The sequence below is a fragment of the Electrophorus electricus genome, chromosome 8 (assembly GCF_041902795.1).
Source record: "Electrophorus electricus isolate QZ-2024a chromosome 8, ASM4190279v1, whole genome shotgun sequence".
Classification (NCBI taxonomy): Eukaryota; Metazoa; Chordata; class Actinopteri; order Gymnotiformes; family Gymnotidae; genus Electrophorus; species Electrophorus electricus.
The window spans coordinates 12,925,231-12,944,736 of NC_137504.1; the positions used below are offsets into that span (position 1 = coordinate 12,925,231).

The 19,506-nt window shown below is 37.6% G+C and overlaps 2 protein-coding genes across 5 annotated transcripts in view; one reads left to right on the plus strand and one right to left on the minus strand.

Moving 5' to 3' along the window:
- Nucleotides 1-8,027, minus strand: part of taok1b (TAO kinase 1b) — an 18,949-nt gene extending 10,922 nt beyond the window's left edge. For both annotated transcript variants that reach the window (XR_014124803.1, XM_081718842.1), the window contains exons 1-2: nucleotides 7,409-8,027; nucleotides 1,078-1,326 (exon numbers count right to left, since the gene is read on the minus strand). Coding sequence is in view for 1 of the 2 variants with exons in the window: in XM_081718842.1 (XP_081574968.1) it covers nucleotides 1,078-1,209 (132 nt within the window). In the remaining variant the exon portion in view is untranslated. The remainder of the gene's footprint in view (nucleotides 1-1,077; nucleotides 1,327-7,408) is intronic.
- Nucleotides 8,028-10,026: 1,999 nt separating this feature from the next.
- LOC113583209 (organic solute transporter subunit alpha-like) lies at nucleotides 10,027-18,200 on the plus strand. 3 transcript variants are annotated; one of them, XM_081720103.1, is made up of 9 exons: nucleotides 10,027-10,120; nucleotides 12,261-12,344; nucleotides 13,498-13,649; nucleotides 13,847-13,920; nucleotides 14,126-14,284; nucleotides 14,605-14,716; nucleotides 14,921-15,067; nucleotides 15,379-15,484; nucleotides 16,026-18,200. In XM_081720103.1, the coding sequence occupies exons 2-9, from the start codon at nucleotides 12,272-12,274 to the stop codon at nucleotides 16,193-16,195; spliced, it is 993 nt and encodes a 330-aa protein (XP_081576229.1). In that variant the 5' UTR covers nucleotides 10,027-10,120; nucleotides 12,261-12,271; the 3' UTR covers nucleotides 16,196-18,200. The 3 variants fall into 3 exon arrangements, with proteins under 3 accessions (XP_081576229.1, XP_026875210.1, XP_081576228.1); XM_027019409.3 differs by lacking the exon at nucleotides 10,027-10,120 and adding an exon at nucleotides 10,460-10,601; XM_081720102.1 differs by lacking the exon at nucleotides 10,027-10,120 and adding an exon at nucleotides 11,936-12,120.
- The last annotated feature ends 1,306 nt before the right edge of the window (nucleotides 18,201-19,506 follow it).

Genomic DNA, 19,506 nt, shown 5'->3' on the forward strand with positions numbered 1-19,506 from the left:
AATTCCACCGGAATTACCCTCTTCCAACAATTCCCTGCTACATACATCTAATATGCATAGGTAGCAGAGTGCAGTATTGCTGCCGGTATGTGAGTCCTGAATGTGCTGGCTCTTAGGCAGTGCAAAAAGTTCAAGGGCATTTTGAAGTTCTTGCTATAAACCTAAGTGGTGCAACAAGGCAAACATCAACAGGGCTGGAAGATGGTAGAAATGAAGTGAACAAAATTTTAATCAAGTGCTTGGGGGGGGAAAGCCTAATTTAAAATGCCTAATTTATGATCTTATATAATCTTATTTTATTATAAAGCCTAATTTATAATCTTCTCAACTGAAATGTTAGGATCTTTTTATATGAGTGACTACCTCCCTGTTGCTCAAAAGTGCTTAAACAAGGAATCCAAGGGATTTACTTTTTTATTCTGAGAGACGATTATTTATTTTTTTGCTGGTATCTGACTGATACTGGGTGGTACCAAATCTAATTCACATAGTACAACAACGTTAACCTATACAAGGCAGACATGTCTTACTACGCTCAAATTGCATTTACAACCTCTTTAATCATTGTTTCCTTTTGAAACATGACCTGATGCAAGTAACATGTAAGAAGAGCAGTGTTTGATACTGCAGACAACACGGCATCCCAAGAAAGTTAATTACACCTTACAACAGTTCCATTTACTCATAGATGTGGGAATGGAATTTAGTCCTGTCATTCTAGCTCTGCAACATCGAGGCTGACTTCAGCAACACTTCCTGAAACTGAACTAGAATTAGTTTCATTTTTAATGCTCCCAGCTTTACGTTTGGCCAAGCTAATACTGCACAGGAAAAAAATGATAATGAAGGGGCTACTAATGGTAGCAAAACTTAAATATGTGCAGTACAAACACTGAAGAAGAAAAGAAAGAAAAAAAAACAAAAAACAAAAAAAACCAAACATCTAAAATGTAGAGGAAATTAAAACCGAATTTGTGGGTGGTTCCCGTTCATATTGTCCATCAACACAGAGAAAACCAGTGTAAATACACGGTAACGAGTTGAGGTAAGCTGGCGTGCCTGTGGAGAGACACTCACGAAATACACAGCTCCGAAGCTGCCATGGCCGATCTCGCGCAGATCGGTGAAGAGCTTCTCGGGGTCCTCCTTGAAGAAGAGCTCTGCGATCTCGGGGTCCTTCAGGCTCCCTGCCCGGCTGGTGGAGGGCATGCTGTGTGGGCCGGGCAGCAGGCGCGCACGCTGGGGACTATCTGGCCGTGCGACTGCCACACACAGGCTCCCGCTGATGACTCATCTGCCAGAGGGAGGCAGTGTGCGCACAGGGACCTGGGGCACATGTAGCACAACATGCAGAGTTAGATGCGCAGGTCTGCAGTCTGCATTTCTAGGTGACATACTAATAAATGGAAAGGGTCAAATGGCGTGCCTTCTCTTAGGTATGGTTAAATCGAGTATAGTGTTAATAAAGATCAGAGTTGGTCTGCACTTCTAAAACATTTCCCGGCACAGGCTGAGAACACAGCACCTCCGCAGTCGCTGACTTCCAAAGTCACTGACATGCTCACAGGTCAACTCAATCACGCTTCATGCTGATTTCATGCTCTCTATCTCCGTATCAACGAATAGGGTAGATGGGGTGGGTGATTCTTTCTGAATCAATTGTATGGTTCAGATGTAAACCAGACTGAGACTGCATTTTAACAACTGAATGAAGTTCCTCTCCAATCTAATAAGTTTTTTTTAATCAAAGCATTTTTTCATCTAGGCTATTTTGCAGTGATAAGACAGAAATATCAGCCTTACATAACAGCTACTTATTATACTGTTTTATGCCGGTAAAGTCTGACAGTCCGATACCACTAGTTGGCTTATGCCACCCTTACAAAAATTAGAACTGCCACCTCCCACCCCTTCATAAAATCCTGTCATCATGTGGAAAATATGTGGTGTTAGTCTTTTTTTGTTGTTGTTGTCGTTAACATTATAAATATGATTGGTAGGAACATTAGCCAATGTTCTGGTTAAGTACTCAATACAGATGTTATAGGTATGTTACTAACATGCAAAATTTCAATTCGATAACAGTGACTGGGCAGACTAGCTGGCTCTGGTGCATTACAATGACATAAAGAGCTGAAACACTGGAAGAGCACCAGGACTAATGTAAGCATGGCGCTTCACATCTCTGATACTGTGTGCCCACATTTAGAAACCTGCAGTTTATAAAGTATTTCAAAAACTAAAATTACTAACCATACATTTTGAAAAGCATAAATTCTCACAATCGTGTAGCAGATTTCTGACCCCTACATATAGCAAAAAACAAATTCCCCCCTACAGAAAGCATGATGTCAAACTGCTTGAGCTGGGCTGCTTGTTGAGCCACAGGTGCTCTCAGCAGTAGACCCTGTGCTGCCTGGGAGTAGGGATCTTTGCAGGCTCTGGCATTGGTCTGGTTTTTGAGGAGCTCCCTGCAGTACAGCATTATGGTATTTGTGGTATTTAAAAGCTCTATGGTCTTCATAAGACCCTTTTAGAAATGAAATCAATTTCTCAAGCTCTCTTTTGCAGTGAACCTAGCGATTTTAAAGGCAGCAAGAAATGGAAATCAAAGCACATTTTACTTCTCTAACATGACATACTTAGGCTTATACATTGGGATTTCATTGCCATGCAAAAACACGACCTTATTGATTAATATTATCTTTGCCCCGCCTGCTGAGACTTGGAGACCTACCCAAAATTCAGAAGACATTTTAGGGGCAGGCAAAAGTGACTGCATTTGGATACAAAATTACAGATATACAAGAATTGTCTTTTAAATTATGGTCCTAGGGCTGCACAACGCAGAGAATATGACTATATCACTACATATTGTTACATGCTTTTAATAGGTTATATTAAAAACACATGGGTGAACCTCTGATGTGATAATTACTGATGGCTGCATTATTTTTTCCAAAACCATTTACACTTGTAGGATCATGTGAATGAGGTCATTCATCAAGAACACCTGGAGAACGCTCATCTGCACTGCCTGAGATTGGTCAGGATGCTCACAACACAGAAATCCTGTGATGTGTTTGAGAGCTCAGATATTGCTGCCTCCAGTAGTATCAGTACTGTGGAGGCTGTTGATTAAAAATGTATTGTGTGATAGGTGATATTCATAGGTAGTTCACAATATAACAAGGAACATGCATTAACAATGTAAAAGAAAGTCCACTTATCAGATCGTCTTTAAATAAGTCACTAAGAACGGTCTTCCTTTAAACAGATAAACTTGTAATTCCTACCAAAGATTCCATCATATATGCCTCAACTGTCTATCATTGATTTGATGGGGAAAATATTCTGAGCATCCACTTGCTTATCTAACCTCCTGATTTTGACATTTACAGACTAGGCACATGATGCATTCCATGTCAACTGAACTGTCAAAGCAGTCCGTCTTGAAAACCATAGGCTTGCATTTCAAAATGCCATGAAAAATGTTAGTTTTATTGCTGTGAAAACTACAAAATATCTTTGCACTAATCAGTAAGAGCTAAAGTTTAAATGATGTTGGCACCAAGAAGCTTATATCTGTCACAGATTTCACAAAGTAGAAAAATAAAACAATACCTTCATATTCACTACAACACCTGACAAGACATTCGCTTGCGATGCAAAAACAGACCCACATCAAGGCTCACCAGTGCCCCTTATTCATTACAAAGCTCAGGAGCATTGACCTTGCCAGCCCTTAAATAAGAGATGAATACAAAATGTCCAAACGCCATTTGTAAGGTTTGCTTACTATCCAAAATATAAATTAACAAGGTATAAGTGATCATAGTGAAATCGCACAACCATCCTTCTTAAGTACATGATCACACATTATCCTCTCCCACACACACACACCATAGAGCCACCATTTTCACAATACAGTATTCCACCCTGCAGCTGCAAGTGCCAGATAACTGTCTTGAAAACAAAACAACTACCAGCTTACACATTCAGCTAGTGTAAATGAATTCATTATAACCTCCTTATGAATTAATGCCAGTGGCGAGAATGAATGAATGAACATACCACTGTCAAGTTGTAGGGTGAACAGGTAAACATTTCTGATAAATCATTAAGTGCAGGAAGGAGGAACATGAAGAGAACCAATCAAATGAACATTTCCTTATGACTTGGGAATCACAAAAAACAAGTAAGTTTCCCCCATGTAAAGTCCCCTGATAACTTACTCTTGTAATCAAAACTGATGACCTTTGCCTTCTACTTGTCAACAACCTTAGTTTTATTTGAATAATCAACCATGCTCTAAAGACAGAGATCAAGTTAATGATGTAGCAATCTTCTGATTCAGTGGCTCACAACCCATTAGCGTGTCAAACACGCTATCTTTGCTGTTCAGTCTGATAACACACACATAGGCACAGATAATAAAGCTACAAACAAGAGGCACATGGCTAAACCAGGAAGAAAGTTATATGCAACAAAGTACCTGATAAACAACGGAAGGAGAACCAATGTTTTGGCATTTTGTATGAACTTAATGTTCTGTTTGAAACCATTTCCAAGCACTCTAGGTATAACCCTTCAAGTACAATTTTCACAATCTCCAGATGTAAAAAGCAACTGCCTTAATATTACACCAATAGCCCATTACATCAACAGCCTACTGCTTGATCAAACACAAGCTCTGACCTAAATAACAAAGAAGAATATGCCTTATATAGCTACAACAGCAAGACTGAGTACAAATTCTTTTTTCCAACATCTCTTGGATTTGATCATCATTATTTTGGCATCTTCTTGTTCTGTACATGCATTGTTCTGTAAAAAACAAACACTAATTTGAATTTTAAATCAGTATAGTGGCTAGCCACTGTTGTATAGGTCTATGCTGAGATGTGACAGTCAGCATAGCCACTAATAGTAGCTATGTGCAGAGATGTGACAGTATATTAGGCTATATTAGGTTTTTGTTAGAGAACATAGCTCAGACATCATTACCCCCCTTAGAGCCCAACTGCATTACAGTTGTATACTCACTAATCACTATATTAAAAACACATCTTGTACCTATGCTCACTGGCAATATTATTAGGCAAATTATATCATAGGTGCATTTTATAAGTGTACTGTTACAGACTGTTGCCTATTTGCATGCACATTTGTTAGCAGTCTTCTACCCTGCTCATTACTAGTCAGTTTCTAACCACTGCTATAATAAGAAATACCATTTAGTTGACCATTCCCAACACAGCATTCGTAATAACACACTAGTGGCATGGTTGTGGGTGTTGAATTGGAACAGGTTCATCATGCACACCAGTGCTACCAGGGTTTTTACATGTGCCAGGCTGACTGTGCGGCTCGTTAAGAGCAGTCGCCACCCAAAAATATCCAGCCAACAGTGGACCTGTGGTCAGAAACTGACCATCTTTGAAGAGCTAGAGGATGGCTAACAAATGTGTATGCAAGCCTTTTGCCTTCATACTAAACCTTTCATAAATTGCTGTGTTACTATGACTACTGCCACAGCTACTTCAATAAATTATCACAACCTAGTAGACTGTCTAAATGCTCAAACCCCAGCTGGTCAGTTGTGAAATGATTGTGTCAACAGTCACAAAAAGAAATAAACACAATTTATGCACTCAAGCATGTAGTGAAAGGAAAGTTGCAACATTACAACAACATGAGCAAGCATCCATGAGATATTATCCAATCTTGCGTGGGTACTATCAGTACAGCTTTAAGATTTTCACATGAAGATACAATAGCCTGTGACACACTTCAGAGTAATTAATATTATGATTCAACAGGAAAATATAGCCACAATTGTACACAATCATATCTCATACATCAAAGGAAAGCTAACCATGTCAATGCGTTTTGTGGGATTCAAAAATTTCATTTTTAATATTTCGCCCTACTTCACTGCATAGGCTGTGTGTGAGAATTCTGAAACATTGTAGCATTCCTGTTTTGCACTCTGACAAGACAAACTTACATTAATGTAATCTGTGGGATAACTAATGTATTTTAAATATTAACCTTTCCATTAGGAAACATTTGACCTAGGCTGTTCTACACAAAATAAATGTTTCAAATGAAATCAATTAAATATCACATTAGGTCAATCATAAGAAATAAAGTAGTTTAAATAAGAGATCTTGTCGACGTTGTCTCAGGGAAAAAAAATATTTAAAACGTGCATATTTAGTGAGCAATACTAGGCAGAAAGATCCATGGTCAGTTCAGAGTGTTACGCAATGTCAACACAGTGGGATGAGGAATGCAGCGCACGTCAGAGCACTGCAAGCAGTTTAGACGCTGACAAGAAAGGAACATGGTCGAAGTTACCTGATTCCTTCTGTTAACTGTGTTTTGTTTATAATATTGCTGAACACGATACCGAAGTTTATTAAATCGAACGTTTATAACATAACTGCTTTGTTCACCTGGTTAGTAATGACAGTTTCACTGCCAGCAGCGGGCGTGTGAAAGTGTCCACTGAAACGAGGAGGGAGTGCCGTTGCAATATGCGACGATGAGCATTCTTGTACGCTAGCTAGCAATAGCTACCAGTTTGGTATCTGGAGTTCAGATGTGACAGTACAACTGGTAACTAATAATCACTGACAGTTTAATAAATTAACAATTTATTACCCGAACGTGAAGTTTTCATTAGCCAGGTACGCAGCCAACTTATCTGCCTCTGTTCAACCTTTCAAAACAGCTAGGGCACGCACGTCTTTAAGCGCACTAAATATCTAGCTAAAGTTAGCTACTTAGCCAACCCAGCTAAAGTAACCTACTATCTAGTTAGCTAAACGGCATATTAAATCGTGAACCATCTTAATCAAAGTTAATTAGCGAATCTTGTTTATCTATAACTGAAGTTTCAGAACTTTGAGTGTTCGACTTATCTAAACGACACTAGCTAATGAGATATCAAAAACTGTCTCATTAGCCATAAACTGTCTTAATGGACAAGGAATGTCATTTACATCAGGAGAATGATTGTAAAAGTAACAGATGTTCTCAGCTTACAACCATACGTTTTTAAATTGCTAGCCTGAATACCTTAAATATTTAAGATTTACTCGACAGCTACAAGATGTTAAACCATAAACATTTGAGACAACACTGGGTAGCTAATGCGCTAACTTGCCGAACGGCTAGCTAGCTAGCTATTCTTGCCACCACTTTACTGTTATCTAACATTAGCTAGCTACTACTGCAATTAGCTTGCGTTAGGTAAGTATCAAGGTGTCTTAATGTTAGCTAGATGGCTAATTGGTACTCAGTCAATGTCCAACAAGCCAATGGTGACAACATAATTCTACTTACTGACAAAATCTTAAAGAAAAACATACATTGTGCTTGGTTACTTCAACAACCTTACCTGTCCAATAGGCCAGTTTTGAGACAAGCAGGACTCCGGGAGGAAACCTTAGCTAGCTAGACTGCTAACTTAGCTCGCTATCTAGCTACTTAGCCAACAGATATCTTGGGAAGAACTGGGTGCAACCAACTGGCCCCTGAAAAAGAGTGGAGCACAGATTTGAACACAAATCTGGACTTGTTTATTCCACCAGGACTTCGACAGTTCTTGTGGCGTTGTTCAGTCGCTTAATCTAGAGTATCCGAAAACGTTAATGTTGATTATGTTGTAGGTGATGATTCAGAAGCAATATTACAACCACTTGAGGCCCAAAAACTAGCCAATGAATGTTATAGCTTGAAAGCTAACACCCCACTCCCAGGCACTTCCAAAAGATGGCGGCGAGTAGTTTTCACCTCCTCCCCTCTGTGACAAACACGAGTAAATTTGAGGCTAGTTTGCGAACATCATCATCATAACTATCTGAAACCGTCTAAACCATGTCAACAGTGTTGTCACGATCCACAGATCATCGTGTCACCTTAACCATAAAGTTCTTCACCCGTGGCAAGTATGTTAATACTCTCTGTGGCCAGGCAGTGATTTTCAAAGCCTTCCTCACTTTCGATGCTTGCAATCCTGTCTCCCACCACTAGGGGCAAACCCAAACACGCCAGATCGGGCTGGATAAACAGAAACTACGATGCGCTCAGCTAACACTGACGTTACACTTATTCACTAACCTTAAGCATGTTCCGAGGAATTTTTCAACATATGATTTGTAAATCGCTATATATATAACGTCTCCGTTACTGATAGCCACCTCCTACTGGATGGAGACTTTGAGAACCAAGCAGAGTTCACCTTTACAAATAGCAGCAAATGAAAACAAATTATTATTATTATTATTATTATTATTATTATTATTATTATTATTATTATCATTATTATTATCTAGGATAAACATATATTTGGATGTGTAAAAAAGCGTGCTGAACTACATTTGTTTGTTTTCATCTTCAATTCAAATGAATGAAATGGTATGCATGAGTAGTCTACTATGTATCTAAACCTTCCGAAAGCGTGTCTAGTGATGTGTCATCAGTGGGATAAACAGGCAAAACGGGTTTGTTTTTTTAGCTTGCCCTGAAATCTGTAATGTTTAATGGGTAGAAAGAATTTAGAAAATGTTTCACTATTTTGAATATTAGCCAAGAAGTAATAGTAATGAATAAGGTAAAACATTACGCATACACACGTAATCAATATGAATATCTGACAAATTAAGGTAAGCAGTAGGGAGCAGTAGGGAACTTAGTCCTGACCAGGATGTCCTTGATTATGTCTGGATTCTGTACAATTGTCCAGTAGAACTTAGTGGCTTAGTGCAGTGAGTCTGACCATGGCATCATTCGTTAAAAAAGGAATGCAGTTAGTCCCACTTCAGATAATATCACCTGGAGATATTTCTGCATATTTTCACAAATACAACATGCACAGCGTGTTCATTGTCTCAGACACACACACACACACACACACACACACACACACACACACACCCACCCACCCACCCCCACCCAAAAAAAACAAACAAAAAAAAAAACAGTGAGGCTCTTTCAGGTTTCACGAATAGTGCAGAAACTATGAACACTGCATTTATATAGTGCCACCTGCTGACAAAAATCTGAAAAAGTTAAATCAGTTGTTTTGTTTTTTTAAGGACCTAACAAAAATGAAATTTGTCCCTATGCAAAAATCATTCTGTAATACAAACATCTTAGTAAATCTAAAATCTTTTTTTCACATATCATATATCATTATATATTAGGTTATATACTGTATAATATAGGTGTAATTGTATATAACAATTCAGTTTAAAAGAAATCAGTTCTAACTGAGTATAGTACAGATCTTGTTAACCTGAATAATTAATAAACATCATTAATTAAATTAAACAAATTAATACATTTCCTTCAATCTGTATGTAGATTGCATACAGCTGTATATGTCCATAGGTACTGAACCTCAAAGATCTATGAACTCCTTGTTTTACTGTCTAGTGGATAACAAATCCTGGTTGTGCCACAAATTTTCTGCAACTGTGCAAAAACAAAACTGAATTTCTTATTATTGAAACTGGAGAACAGACATAGGCATAGTTAGAAGGCTAAAAACTGTCCAAAACCTGGATGTAACCTTTGACTGCAACTTTTTAAAGAATTATGTAATGTTTGAAAAACTCCATTCTATGTATCCATGACAGCTGCTCACCAGATGACAGTGAAAAACTTAAACATGCTTTTATATAAACTTTTTTGGAACTACTGTAACACCCTTCTTTCTGGTTTAGCAAAGAGCGCCATCTCTAGCTTTTAGAGGGGGTATATTTTTACATGCAGGAAAATGAGGGGGTATATTTTACTTGTTCTGAGGCAGCCGCATTAGAAACCTAGAAGTTTCAGAACAGATTTGAAGATACTCTTAATGCCCTTCAAATGCCTTCACAATCTCACCATATTGTACCTTAGTGAAATAAGGCATGTTCCCGCCAGAGTTCTCAGATCTACCAATAGTAGCATGCTGGTCAGATCTATTGCCTGATTAAAAAGTGGCAAGGAAGTGCCACTTTTTTTTTTACTATTGCCATAACCTTTGGAATTTCCTTCCCAGCGACCTGAAGGCTTGTAATGATCTGGAAACATTTAAGAGAAATTTAAGACCCATCTGTTCAGGGTAGGATTTAATTAACCTTTATGTCTTCTGTATTTTTCTGTAACGCACTTTATAAACTTTATTTAACAAGTGATATATAAATTATTATAATTATTATTCTATTGAAATGTATATATGATCTGTGAATTAGGTCCTCAAAAAGCTTTGTTGCTACCAGAATTGCTCTCTTTATAATGGTTAGCACCATTGGCAGAAGATGAGAATGCCATGTATGTATGTACCTGTTATGACTTATCAATGTGGAACTTTAAGTGATGTAATAAAACAGAGAGGCAAAGACATTCTAGGCAACCATTAACAGCCATATAAATACACGCCATTCATTTTGGGGTCAGTTACCTCAATGTCAATGACTCTAGTTCTTTGCAGTTTTATTTTCAAATGTTTAAGATGTTCTATCTGAATGGGATTTGGATGTTCTGTCCAAAGTAATTTCCTACCATAATAACTCTGCCATAAAAACTGAGGAGTTTAACATTAGGTGAGTTCAGCATATTCCTACTTTCAACATAGAATTTTCCATGCACACTCACATTTCTGGAAAGAAGTACTGTCCAATAAAATCAATACATACAATTTGTGATTGACTAGCCAGTGTTTCATTTGTCAGTGTGTTATAGTCCTCATAGTCAGTGTGTTTGTTCATCATAATCATTGAGTCAATATGCTGGCAAGACTATCCAAATGTTAAACCACAAGGCCAGTCTCAGATCAGCAGCAAATCTGACAAAAGTATAGCTGGAGAAGTTCTGACCTTAAGTTTTCACCACATTAAACAATTTTTCCATGTAACATTCTTCAATGTTTATCATAGAAAACCACATCAGTGCAGTATTTCCTGGTACACTGAGATGTAATCAAGGTTATAACAATAAGAGCATGTCAAAGGGGAATGACCTTATGATCACAGAGTATAGTGTTAGCTGGTAACCTAAATTTGTAGAGTTAGCACTATATAGTCACCTAGACATTTATTTATTAAGTACTGCAGCTTTACCATGTTATACAATACTTTATAGGTGTTAAGTGATTCTTTTCTGCATGTATGATGTTTTATTGTTCTTTTGGTATTGGTAAATTGGTAAATTCTTGTCACTTGGTTTGGGCTGAAACTAATGTAAGCATTAAGACTGGCTAAATCTATTAACGTCAAAGGTGTTTCTACTGTCCATCAGTGTATGGCTAAAATCGGCATCCATTCACTTCACTGGTCAAGGAGAGCTGATGAAAACCTAACGCAAGGGAAAGACATGCCCTAGGGCTTACTGTAACATATCCTGGCAAGAAATGACATAATTTTACCTCAGCTCTGAGCTGCTGATAAGTCTTAAATACTTGAAACAATTTGTGCGAAGACTTTATTTTAGATTCTCTGCAACAGCGGCCATATATCTTTCCAATACCTAATAGTGGAAAAAACTTGTGTAGGTATACTATATGGATTTAATGTTGTTTGAACATTTTAACACATAGTAAACCTAACATGAACTTGTACATGGACAGCAAGTTGATTACATTCTAGATCACTGCTGATATTTTATGGATTTTTCCTTAACACACGTTTTGCCTAAAGCACACCATAGTTTTACTTCACTAGCAAAGTCAATTTTGTTACAAAAAATTGTTCAGTACAAATGGGTAACCTCTATGCTACAACTTAATTTACATTGGCTTTTCACCAACTGAACCTCCCTTTCAAAGTTCATTTATTTAGACGGTTATGAGTCACCTGACTGAAATAGGCCTATTAACCTATTAACTTAAGGTCTACAGAACCTATATATACCAAACCAAATAGCCTAACAAACGTCATTGTGTTGTGAAATGTTTCTTCTGTAGCCTTTTATAAAACTTCACTGTTTTATGATGTTTACTCTCCTATAAACTTCGAGCCAAGAACAAACTGAATTGCTTCTGTGATTTTATGGGAAGACACAGTGACATATGTGCTCACCGTGGAAGTCGATTTTCTGATTTTGTCTTACCAGCTAACTCAGGAGGTGATCGGATTTTTCTGACAGCGGTCTGACAGAGTCACAGTCGACACAATTTATTCACAGCAGAAAACTTTCACTTCTCTTGCTTGGTCCTTGCCTCTTGCATTGCTCACTTGCTTTTGTTTTCATATAACTTTTTTCAGCACTCTTTAAAATGGATTATTTGAACGAAACAATTGATCCCTCATGTTTACACGAGCCTCCATTGGCCCTCGATGTCATACATCGTAAGTGACCCATATTTACCCGTACCTGTATTTTGATTAATTATTGATAAAGGTCGTAATAACCAGTAGACCAATTATGTCCTCTAATGATTTACATTAAACTCACACGGTTTACAATGTAGATTAAAAAATTTGAAGTATGTGTTAAATTTTCAGTAAATTTAGAAGCCTACCTAATACTAACAGCACAAATAAGCTAGTCTAATTGTAAGACATCTGTCTCTCTATCAGTAATAATGGGCATTTTATATCCTGTATCATTGTATAATGTAGTCATGTCTTGATAATTAAGACTACCCTCTGCTCATAAATTATTTAAGTACCCTATAGGTTAGCTAAAATCCATGGTGCTTACAAGGTTCTGACAATAGCAATACTGATGAAGTAATACATATAGGGAATAATGAGGGTCAGTCTATAATGCACTGCAGAATAAATAATTTGTTTTTCCTCAGATGACTCTAACCAGGACAGGTATTTATCAAATGTGCTTTTATTTGATGCAATACATTTCTGTTGCTTGCTGCAAAAGAAATGCATTCTCAACTTTACATTAGGGCAGTCCTACATGCCAACCAGTTGATGTTTTTTCAGGGGGAGCGTATCTATTTTCTCAGGGTCCCATGCTCCTAGGGTCCTTTGTCCCCAGTTCAATATCCTGTTAACACGTATTATCCTTCCTAAACCTAACCCTAATTGTAGGCCTATCATATAGAGAGCCATACAGCATACTACTGGAGAACATGCAACCTCTTTGATGAGTTCCCACAATAACCCATGTCATTTTGAGCAAACACAGAGCTGGGGAACACATTTTTCAGGTTCCTATTATAACCTATATAGAGCTTAGGACCCAGGGAATATAGGATCCTTGGAGAGCACTTATGTAGAATCGGGGAACATAGGAACCTAAGAACTGAGGATCGTTTGTCATGTTCTCATTATATGCTATATAAATTTGGAGGACATAGGATTCTGGGAATATAGGAGTGACCTGTTCTTAGACTCAGGAACTGGGACTGTTAATTAGCTACAAATGTAGGTGGAGAATGAAAGGGACTGACCATGCCTTTTTGAAGTTATCTCAGTAAATTATGATTAATAATTTACTGATTCAAACTAACCCACCCTCTCTCTGTTTTTCTGTTTTCAGAGCTGGATATGTTTGGCGTTGCTCTGTACTCTATCCTCACATTCATGGCCAGTGTGTCACTGTTACTGTATTTGGAGGAGTGTGTATACATCTACAAAAACGTTCCATCCCCAAAGAAGACCACTATCATATGGGTCAATGGTGCTGCACCAGTAAGATTTTTTGCAATGACCTTGCATAAAAACTCTACATGTGTATAATGCCCTGGCACGACTTAATTAGACAGTAGAAAAACAAAACACAGAAACCTGAAACTCTCTAGTTGTTAGCTAGTATTGGCTTAGATCAGCTTTTACCATGGAGGTTTAACCTTCTGTGTGAGGAGCTCTGTTCTATGTGTACCTGGCAGGTCATTGCTACAATGTCTTGTCTTGGAATGTGGATCCCAAGAGCCACTATGTTCACAGATATGACCTCCAACTCGTAAGAAACCTTTTAGAGTCATTGTGATTGAGTAGAAAAAATGGCACAAGTCCATGTCAAGTAATGAGTAACTTCCACTCTATTGGGCCATTTCCACTTATATTTATTAAAACAGCAATATTTCCCATGTAAGGCCCAATGAGATGTTGTAAAGAAAGTGAAAATTGCTATGTAAATTTGAATATTCCTCTTGTTCTCCCTGAAGGTACTTTGCAGTTGTAATCTACAAGGTTCTCATTCTCATGCTTGAGGAGTGCGGGGGCGACGAGGCCTTCCTACGGTACTCAGAGAGCCAGATGTTCCGGATCAACACGGGACCCTGCTGTTGCTGCTGCCTGTGCCTTCCCAGAGTGCCCGTCACACGGTATAATCTGTTCATTGTTTTCGAACTCACTGAGCCTGGCTCAGTGGTAAGATAAGTCATGGCTATCTGCTGTGAGATGTATGAGACACAGAAGAACACGACATGGTACAGGCGTGTATGCTTCATCGAGCATTAAAGTGAGCTACAGTGAGTGAGACCATAGATAGGGTAGAGAGCATCTGAGGAGTGGCTGCAATAAACTTTACTATGACCACACGTCATACTACTCTCAGAATAGTATCGTAAGCAGAAAAATATTTATCAGAAACAAAATTCTCAGAACAACATTCCTCAAAAACGAATTGCATTTGTATCTTCAGGCAGATGCTGTTCCTGCTAAAGCTGGGGTCTCTTCAGTATGCCATTATGAAAACCGTCCTGTCCATCTTCTCTGTTGTCTTATGGACAAATGGAAACTTTGACCTCTCGGATGTATGCCATCACAATACACCATGCACATGCCACACACACACACACACACACACACACACACACACACACACACACACACACACACACAATATTACCTAAATAGCATTGCATAAAATTGCATGTTATCAGGTTTAGGGATCACTGCAGGCTATGGTGATCACAATTCCTTCTTCTCTTCCCTTACCGTTGTGTATTCATACCTAGCTTGAAATCACTGGAGCCGCTATCTGGATAAACCCATTCATAGGAGTCCTGACTCTCATTTCCCTGTGGCCTGTAGCCATCATGTTCATGAATATACGCAACACACTGCGCAGAGTCAAGATCATCCCCAAATATGCCATGTATCAGGTCAGTGTGTCCAAGTTACCCACTGATAACTCAGGTGTAATAATTTTGTCAGAAATAACAGAAAACATTATTTTCTAGTTTTCTTCAGGAAGATTAGTGTAAGATTTTGGTGCGGTTCCTATGCCTGTTAAAAAACTATCGCCCTGTGAAATCAATTAGCGTGAAAAATGTGAGGGTGGCAAGAGTGACACCTGGTGGACAGTAAATTCATACAAGGCCTCTACTTCAGCAGAAGTTAAAGTTACTTGGTGACAAATTTTGTAACTTGATTTTGTAGGTTTAAAAAGTCTTTTGTCTCTGGGTGCTTTCAGCTGGTCCTCATCCTGAGTCAGTTGCAATCAGCCATTATCAGTATCCTGGCCCTTGATGGCACCATCGCCTGTGCACCGCCATTTTCTTCCATAGCTCGAGGATCTAGTGAGTCTTTCTCCCTCTCTGTGCCTATGATGACAGTGTAATTAATTAATTCTATAAAATAAAGTAGAACACTACATATCAGTACACTCATATTACAGTTTATGTTCATTATTAAATTTTTGTACATAGCATCTTTTACATTTGAATTTGCTCAGATTCTTTTACTATAACAATGTTGTGCAATAAATATGTCATAAATATGTACTTTGACTACAGTTTTAGTTTCTTGTGGGATTTATATTGGAAAAAAAAAATTCAATTAATGAAATGTAATAACCTAAGATAATAAGGTGGAGTATGTGGAGTTGTGAACCCATAGGTATTTTGTAGTGTTGTTTCTGCTAAAAAAAAAAAAAAAAAAAAAAAATCATTCTGTTATCATTTTACCTAGTAAAATAAATTAAGTTAAGTTAATCTATTAATTCTGAGTAGACATATCTAAAACAAATATTGCAGAGAATGATTGCTAAACTATTATTTATTTATTTGATGCTGTTATTAGATGGGGACTTGTCTAATATCATAATCTGTGTCTGTATAGTGTTCAGTCAGCAGCTAATGATTATAGAGATGTTCATCGTCACCCTGGTGACCCACAAGCTGTACCGGCGCACATATGACCTGATCACACTGGATCCCCATGAGAATGACAATGAGCTGAACAAGATGGTCAAGTTGCACACAGCCTCACTGGAGGAGCATGTAGCATGAGAGGGAAAGGAGACTGCACAGTTTATTTATAAAATGTGTCAAAACATTTCATGCATCTTATATAAAATTGATCAGTGTTGTTTAAATAGCAGATTTGTGTGTCAGTATTTTAAAGAGAAGTGTGCTATCACTGCTCATGTCTGTCCACAAGGTCTGGACCTAAAGTGCACAATCATTTTTTTTGTCCGTTCATGACTCTGTTATAGACTGATTACCTCACTTTGCCCCTCCAAGGGTGTGTAGAGGCTGTTATTTCCTGAAATACTGCAGTTCAAAGGTGAACCAGACATGTCGTAGACATTTTTGGTGTGTAATACATTAATATATTTAATTAATATTCAGTTGCATTGAACTAATTAACTAATTAGTTGCATTCTAATTATACACATACACAATATGTACAGTGAAAGCAGGTCTTACTAGTTGCTAGGTTTAGAGATCCAGGAAACATCAGTCATGGTGCAGAACCACAGCATACACATCCTAATGTAAAAACAAAGCATCGCATTTACAGTTTTTTCTGATTAACCAATACACATTTCTACAAACGTTAGACATATTTCTCAAAAGTAAAACCTGCTCGTAACCATACAAATTATTCTCAAAACCTTACACCTGCAAAGAAAAATTCACTTTTGACTGAAAAATTCTACACACTCCTCAAAACCAAATACATTTACATTTACAAATACACCACACAGAATGCCACACATATACAGTGGGTATGTATACACACAAACCATAAAGTTATACTGAGTGGTGCAAAACACAAAACAAAATACAAATACCTAAATAAATCAGCCACTGATTACATCATTTACAGTATTTACATTCATGTAACTGTTCACAAATTGACACATAAAATGTGATGATTCACAAAACAAACTTCTGAATTGCTATATTGAAATAAATATGGGGGAAATGCAGTAGTGCAGCAGTACTGCGTGTATATATTTACATAAATACACAAAAAAACTAACAAAAATACTTTATCCACAAGAACTGCTCAATTGTCTTTGGAAATATTTCTTTGTCTTCCCTGTCCTCGTCTTTCTCTGTCTCTTCCTCTCTGTGGTCTGTCTTGCTCCATTTTTGTTTTTGCTAAGTTTGACTTTTTCCTGAATCAGTGTGTGAGTTTATGTGCCCCAGGCAATTAGGAGTAAATAATTATGCTGCACTGTGTTTTCCCATGTACGATGATGGTTTACTTCATTGATATACTGCGTTTTGATTGGTGATGCCAGTGTTTAAGAAAATGAGACATTAATATTGGATTTTAGCATAAGGAATCAATTTCTTGATGTATTAATTCAGTTACTGTGTGTATCCAAATGAGAAAAACTAAATGACATTTTGACATTATTATACTATTATATTTTTAAATAATATTGTATTTTCCCCATTTTTTGTTTCCAGTGCCTCCTGTGGGTCACCTTTATAAGGGCACCCATGTTAGATGAGAACACAACAGAATAGAGGTAAACAGTACTGGGGATAAAGATCTCTGAGCATGTGTCTGTAGTGGAGATTAGCTGTGGAAATCGGGTAGTTCTATACTGTGACGTCTTTTTTTTTTTTTTTTTTAATCAGTGTACAATTACAAAACAACTGTAGCCAATCTAATAACATTCATGATTTGTTGCCGATACTCTATCCTGTTCATCACTGGTCAGTTTCTGATGACCGTGTCGGTGCTAACCAGATATTATTTAGATAGGAGACCATTCTTAAAGTACTGGGTGCTGAGCTGCAACGGGTTTGTCAGATTCAGATTCACTGGGTTTTTACATTCAGTCAATGAAGCACAATTTAACTACATATTCAACAGTCTAAACACTGTTTCTGAAAAAGTGCTGTCCCTAGTAAAGTGTGTGTTACATAAAAATTAAACACATTTTGGTTAATTAGCTAAACTAGCATCTCCTTATAAGCCTTTGGTTGTTGTTATATGTTTGTCATTTGTGTTGTCTGCTTTTTTGTATTCTTAAGAAACCATTTAACACTGTCTACAAATTTCTTTATTTTAGATACTCTCATTGCACTGCACAAACAGTTCACTCTCATTCTAACATTATGCCTTCAAACCTTCTATGGTCTTCTATAACAGAGATTATGACAACTTGTCTGTTTTCCCACATTTCAAAACTTTTTATTTGCCAGACCATTAACAGAGGTTTCTGGCTCTGTTCTGTTAGATCTAAAAACAGCAGTACTCACTTCAGTATTTACGAAACCTAATTTGCATCATAGTTTAGTTACAGTGCTAATATTTTTGACATACTCCAAGACCTTACAGTTTGTATTACATTCATTCCACAGCATTGAGACAGTTATTGTCAGGGCCACATTGTTCTCTCTTCTGACTCTAGGGCCCTTCATATTCAACCTTAGTCCTGATTAAGCATACAGTTTTCCATAAAATACATCATGTGTGCCTCTCAGGTGTTAATGGCACAACACTTTTCAGATTTATTTCTTACCACACTGACAGACAACATTTAATGTTGTAATGGGAAGCGGTGAGGAGGCGGGCGCATGTGCGGAGAAGAGCGAGATTTATTAAGGGCAAATCCGAAATCTGAGTCGTTGTAGTAGTCCAGGGTCATGTTACCAACATGGAGAGCACGGGGATACAGAAGCAACCAAAACACACGAATGCAAACAGGGGAAACATAGCTATAACAGATACGAGGAAAACTCTGGTCTAAGAAACACAAAAGCTAGGACACACGGAGTACAAACTTATGGGGATAAAATATTCAGAAATTAAACCAAACATAATGAACCTAACACACGCATTCAAATAAACACAGCAAAGTAAACAATGAACAGCCGAGACCAAAGCAACAAGGCAGGGTTTAAATACGTGAACTAAACGAGGAACAGGTGTGGAAAATCAAATGTGGGGCGGAGAAAACGGAACTATGGCATGGAACTAAAATACACAAGACAGGGTAAACACAGAACACGGAAGCTGGGAGGGACTAATCGTGACAAATGTCTATTCAGAAACAGAATTCTATACTGTTCACATAACTCCAAGTATACCCAGGAGATATATATTTGGTACACTCTTCTTATCAAAATGCACAAACTTCCATTTGGTCAAACGGATCACAAGTTTCCACTGCTAAGCCTCTTTAATTCCAGTTGTTGATTATGTCAGTGCTCCTTGGCTCATGTTAATTATTATACTTGTTTTTGTGGGACTTTGCTCCTTCATGTTATTTGTTGTACTGGTTGAATGATGTTGTAAAGTGACATTGAATGTGACAGTAGTCATAAATAATGAGCATGACTAAGAACTGCCA

Bases quoted from the DNA above. Each gene is read 5' to 3' on its own strand.
- LOC113583209 (XM_081720102.1), top strand. From the start codon at position 12,045: ATGGGAAGACACAGTGACATATGTGCTCACCGTGGAAGTCGATTTTCT. The intron at 13,921-14,125 runs GTAAGAAACCTT...TTCTCCCTGAAG, and splicing joins ACAGATATGACCTCCAACTC to GTACTTTGCAGTTGTAATCT. The intron at 14,717-14,920 runs GTATGCCATCAC...ATTCATACCTAG, and splicing joins GAAACTTTGACCTCTCGGAT to CTTGAAATCACTGGAGCCGC.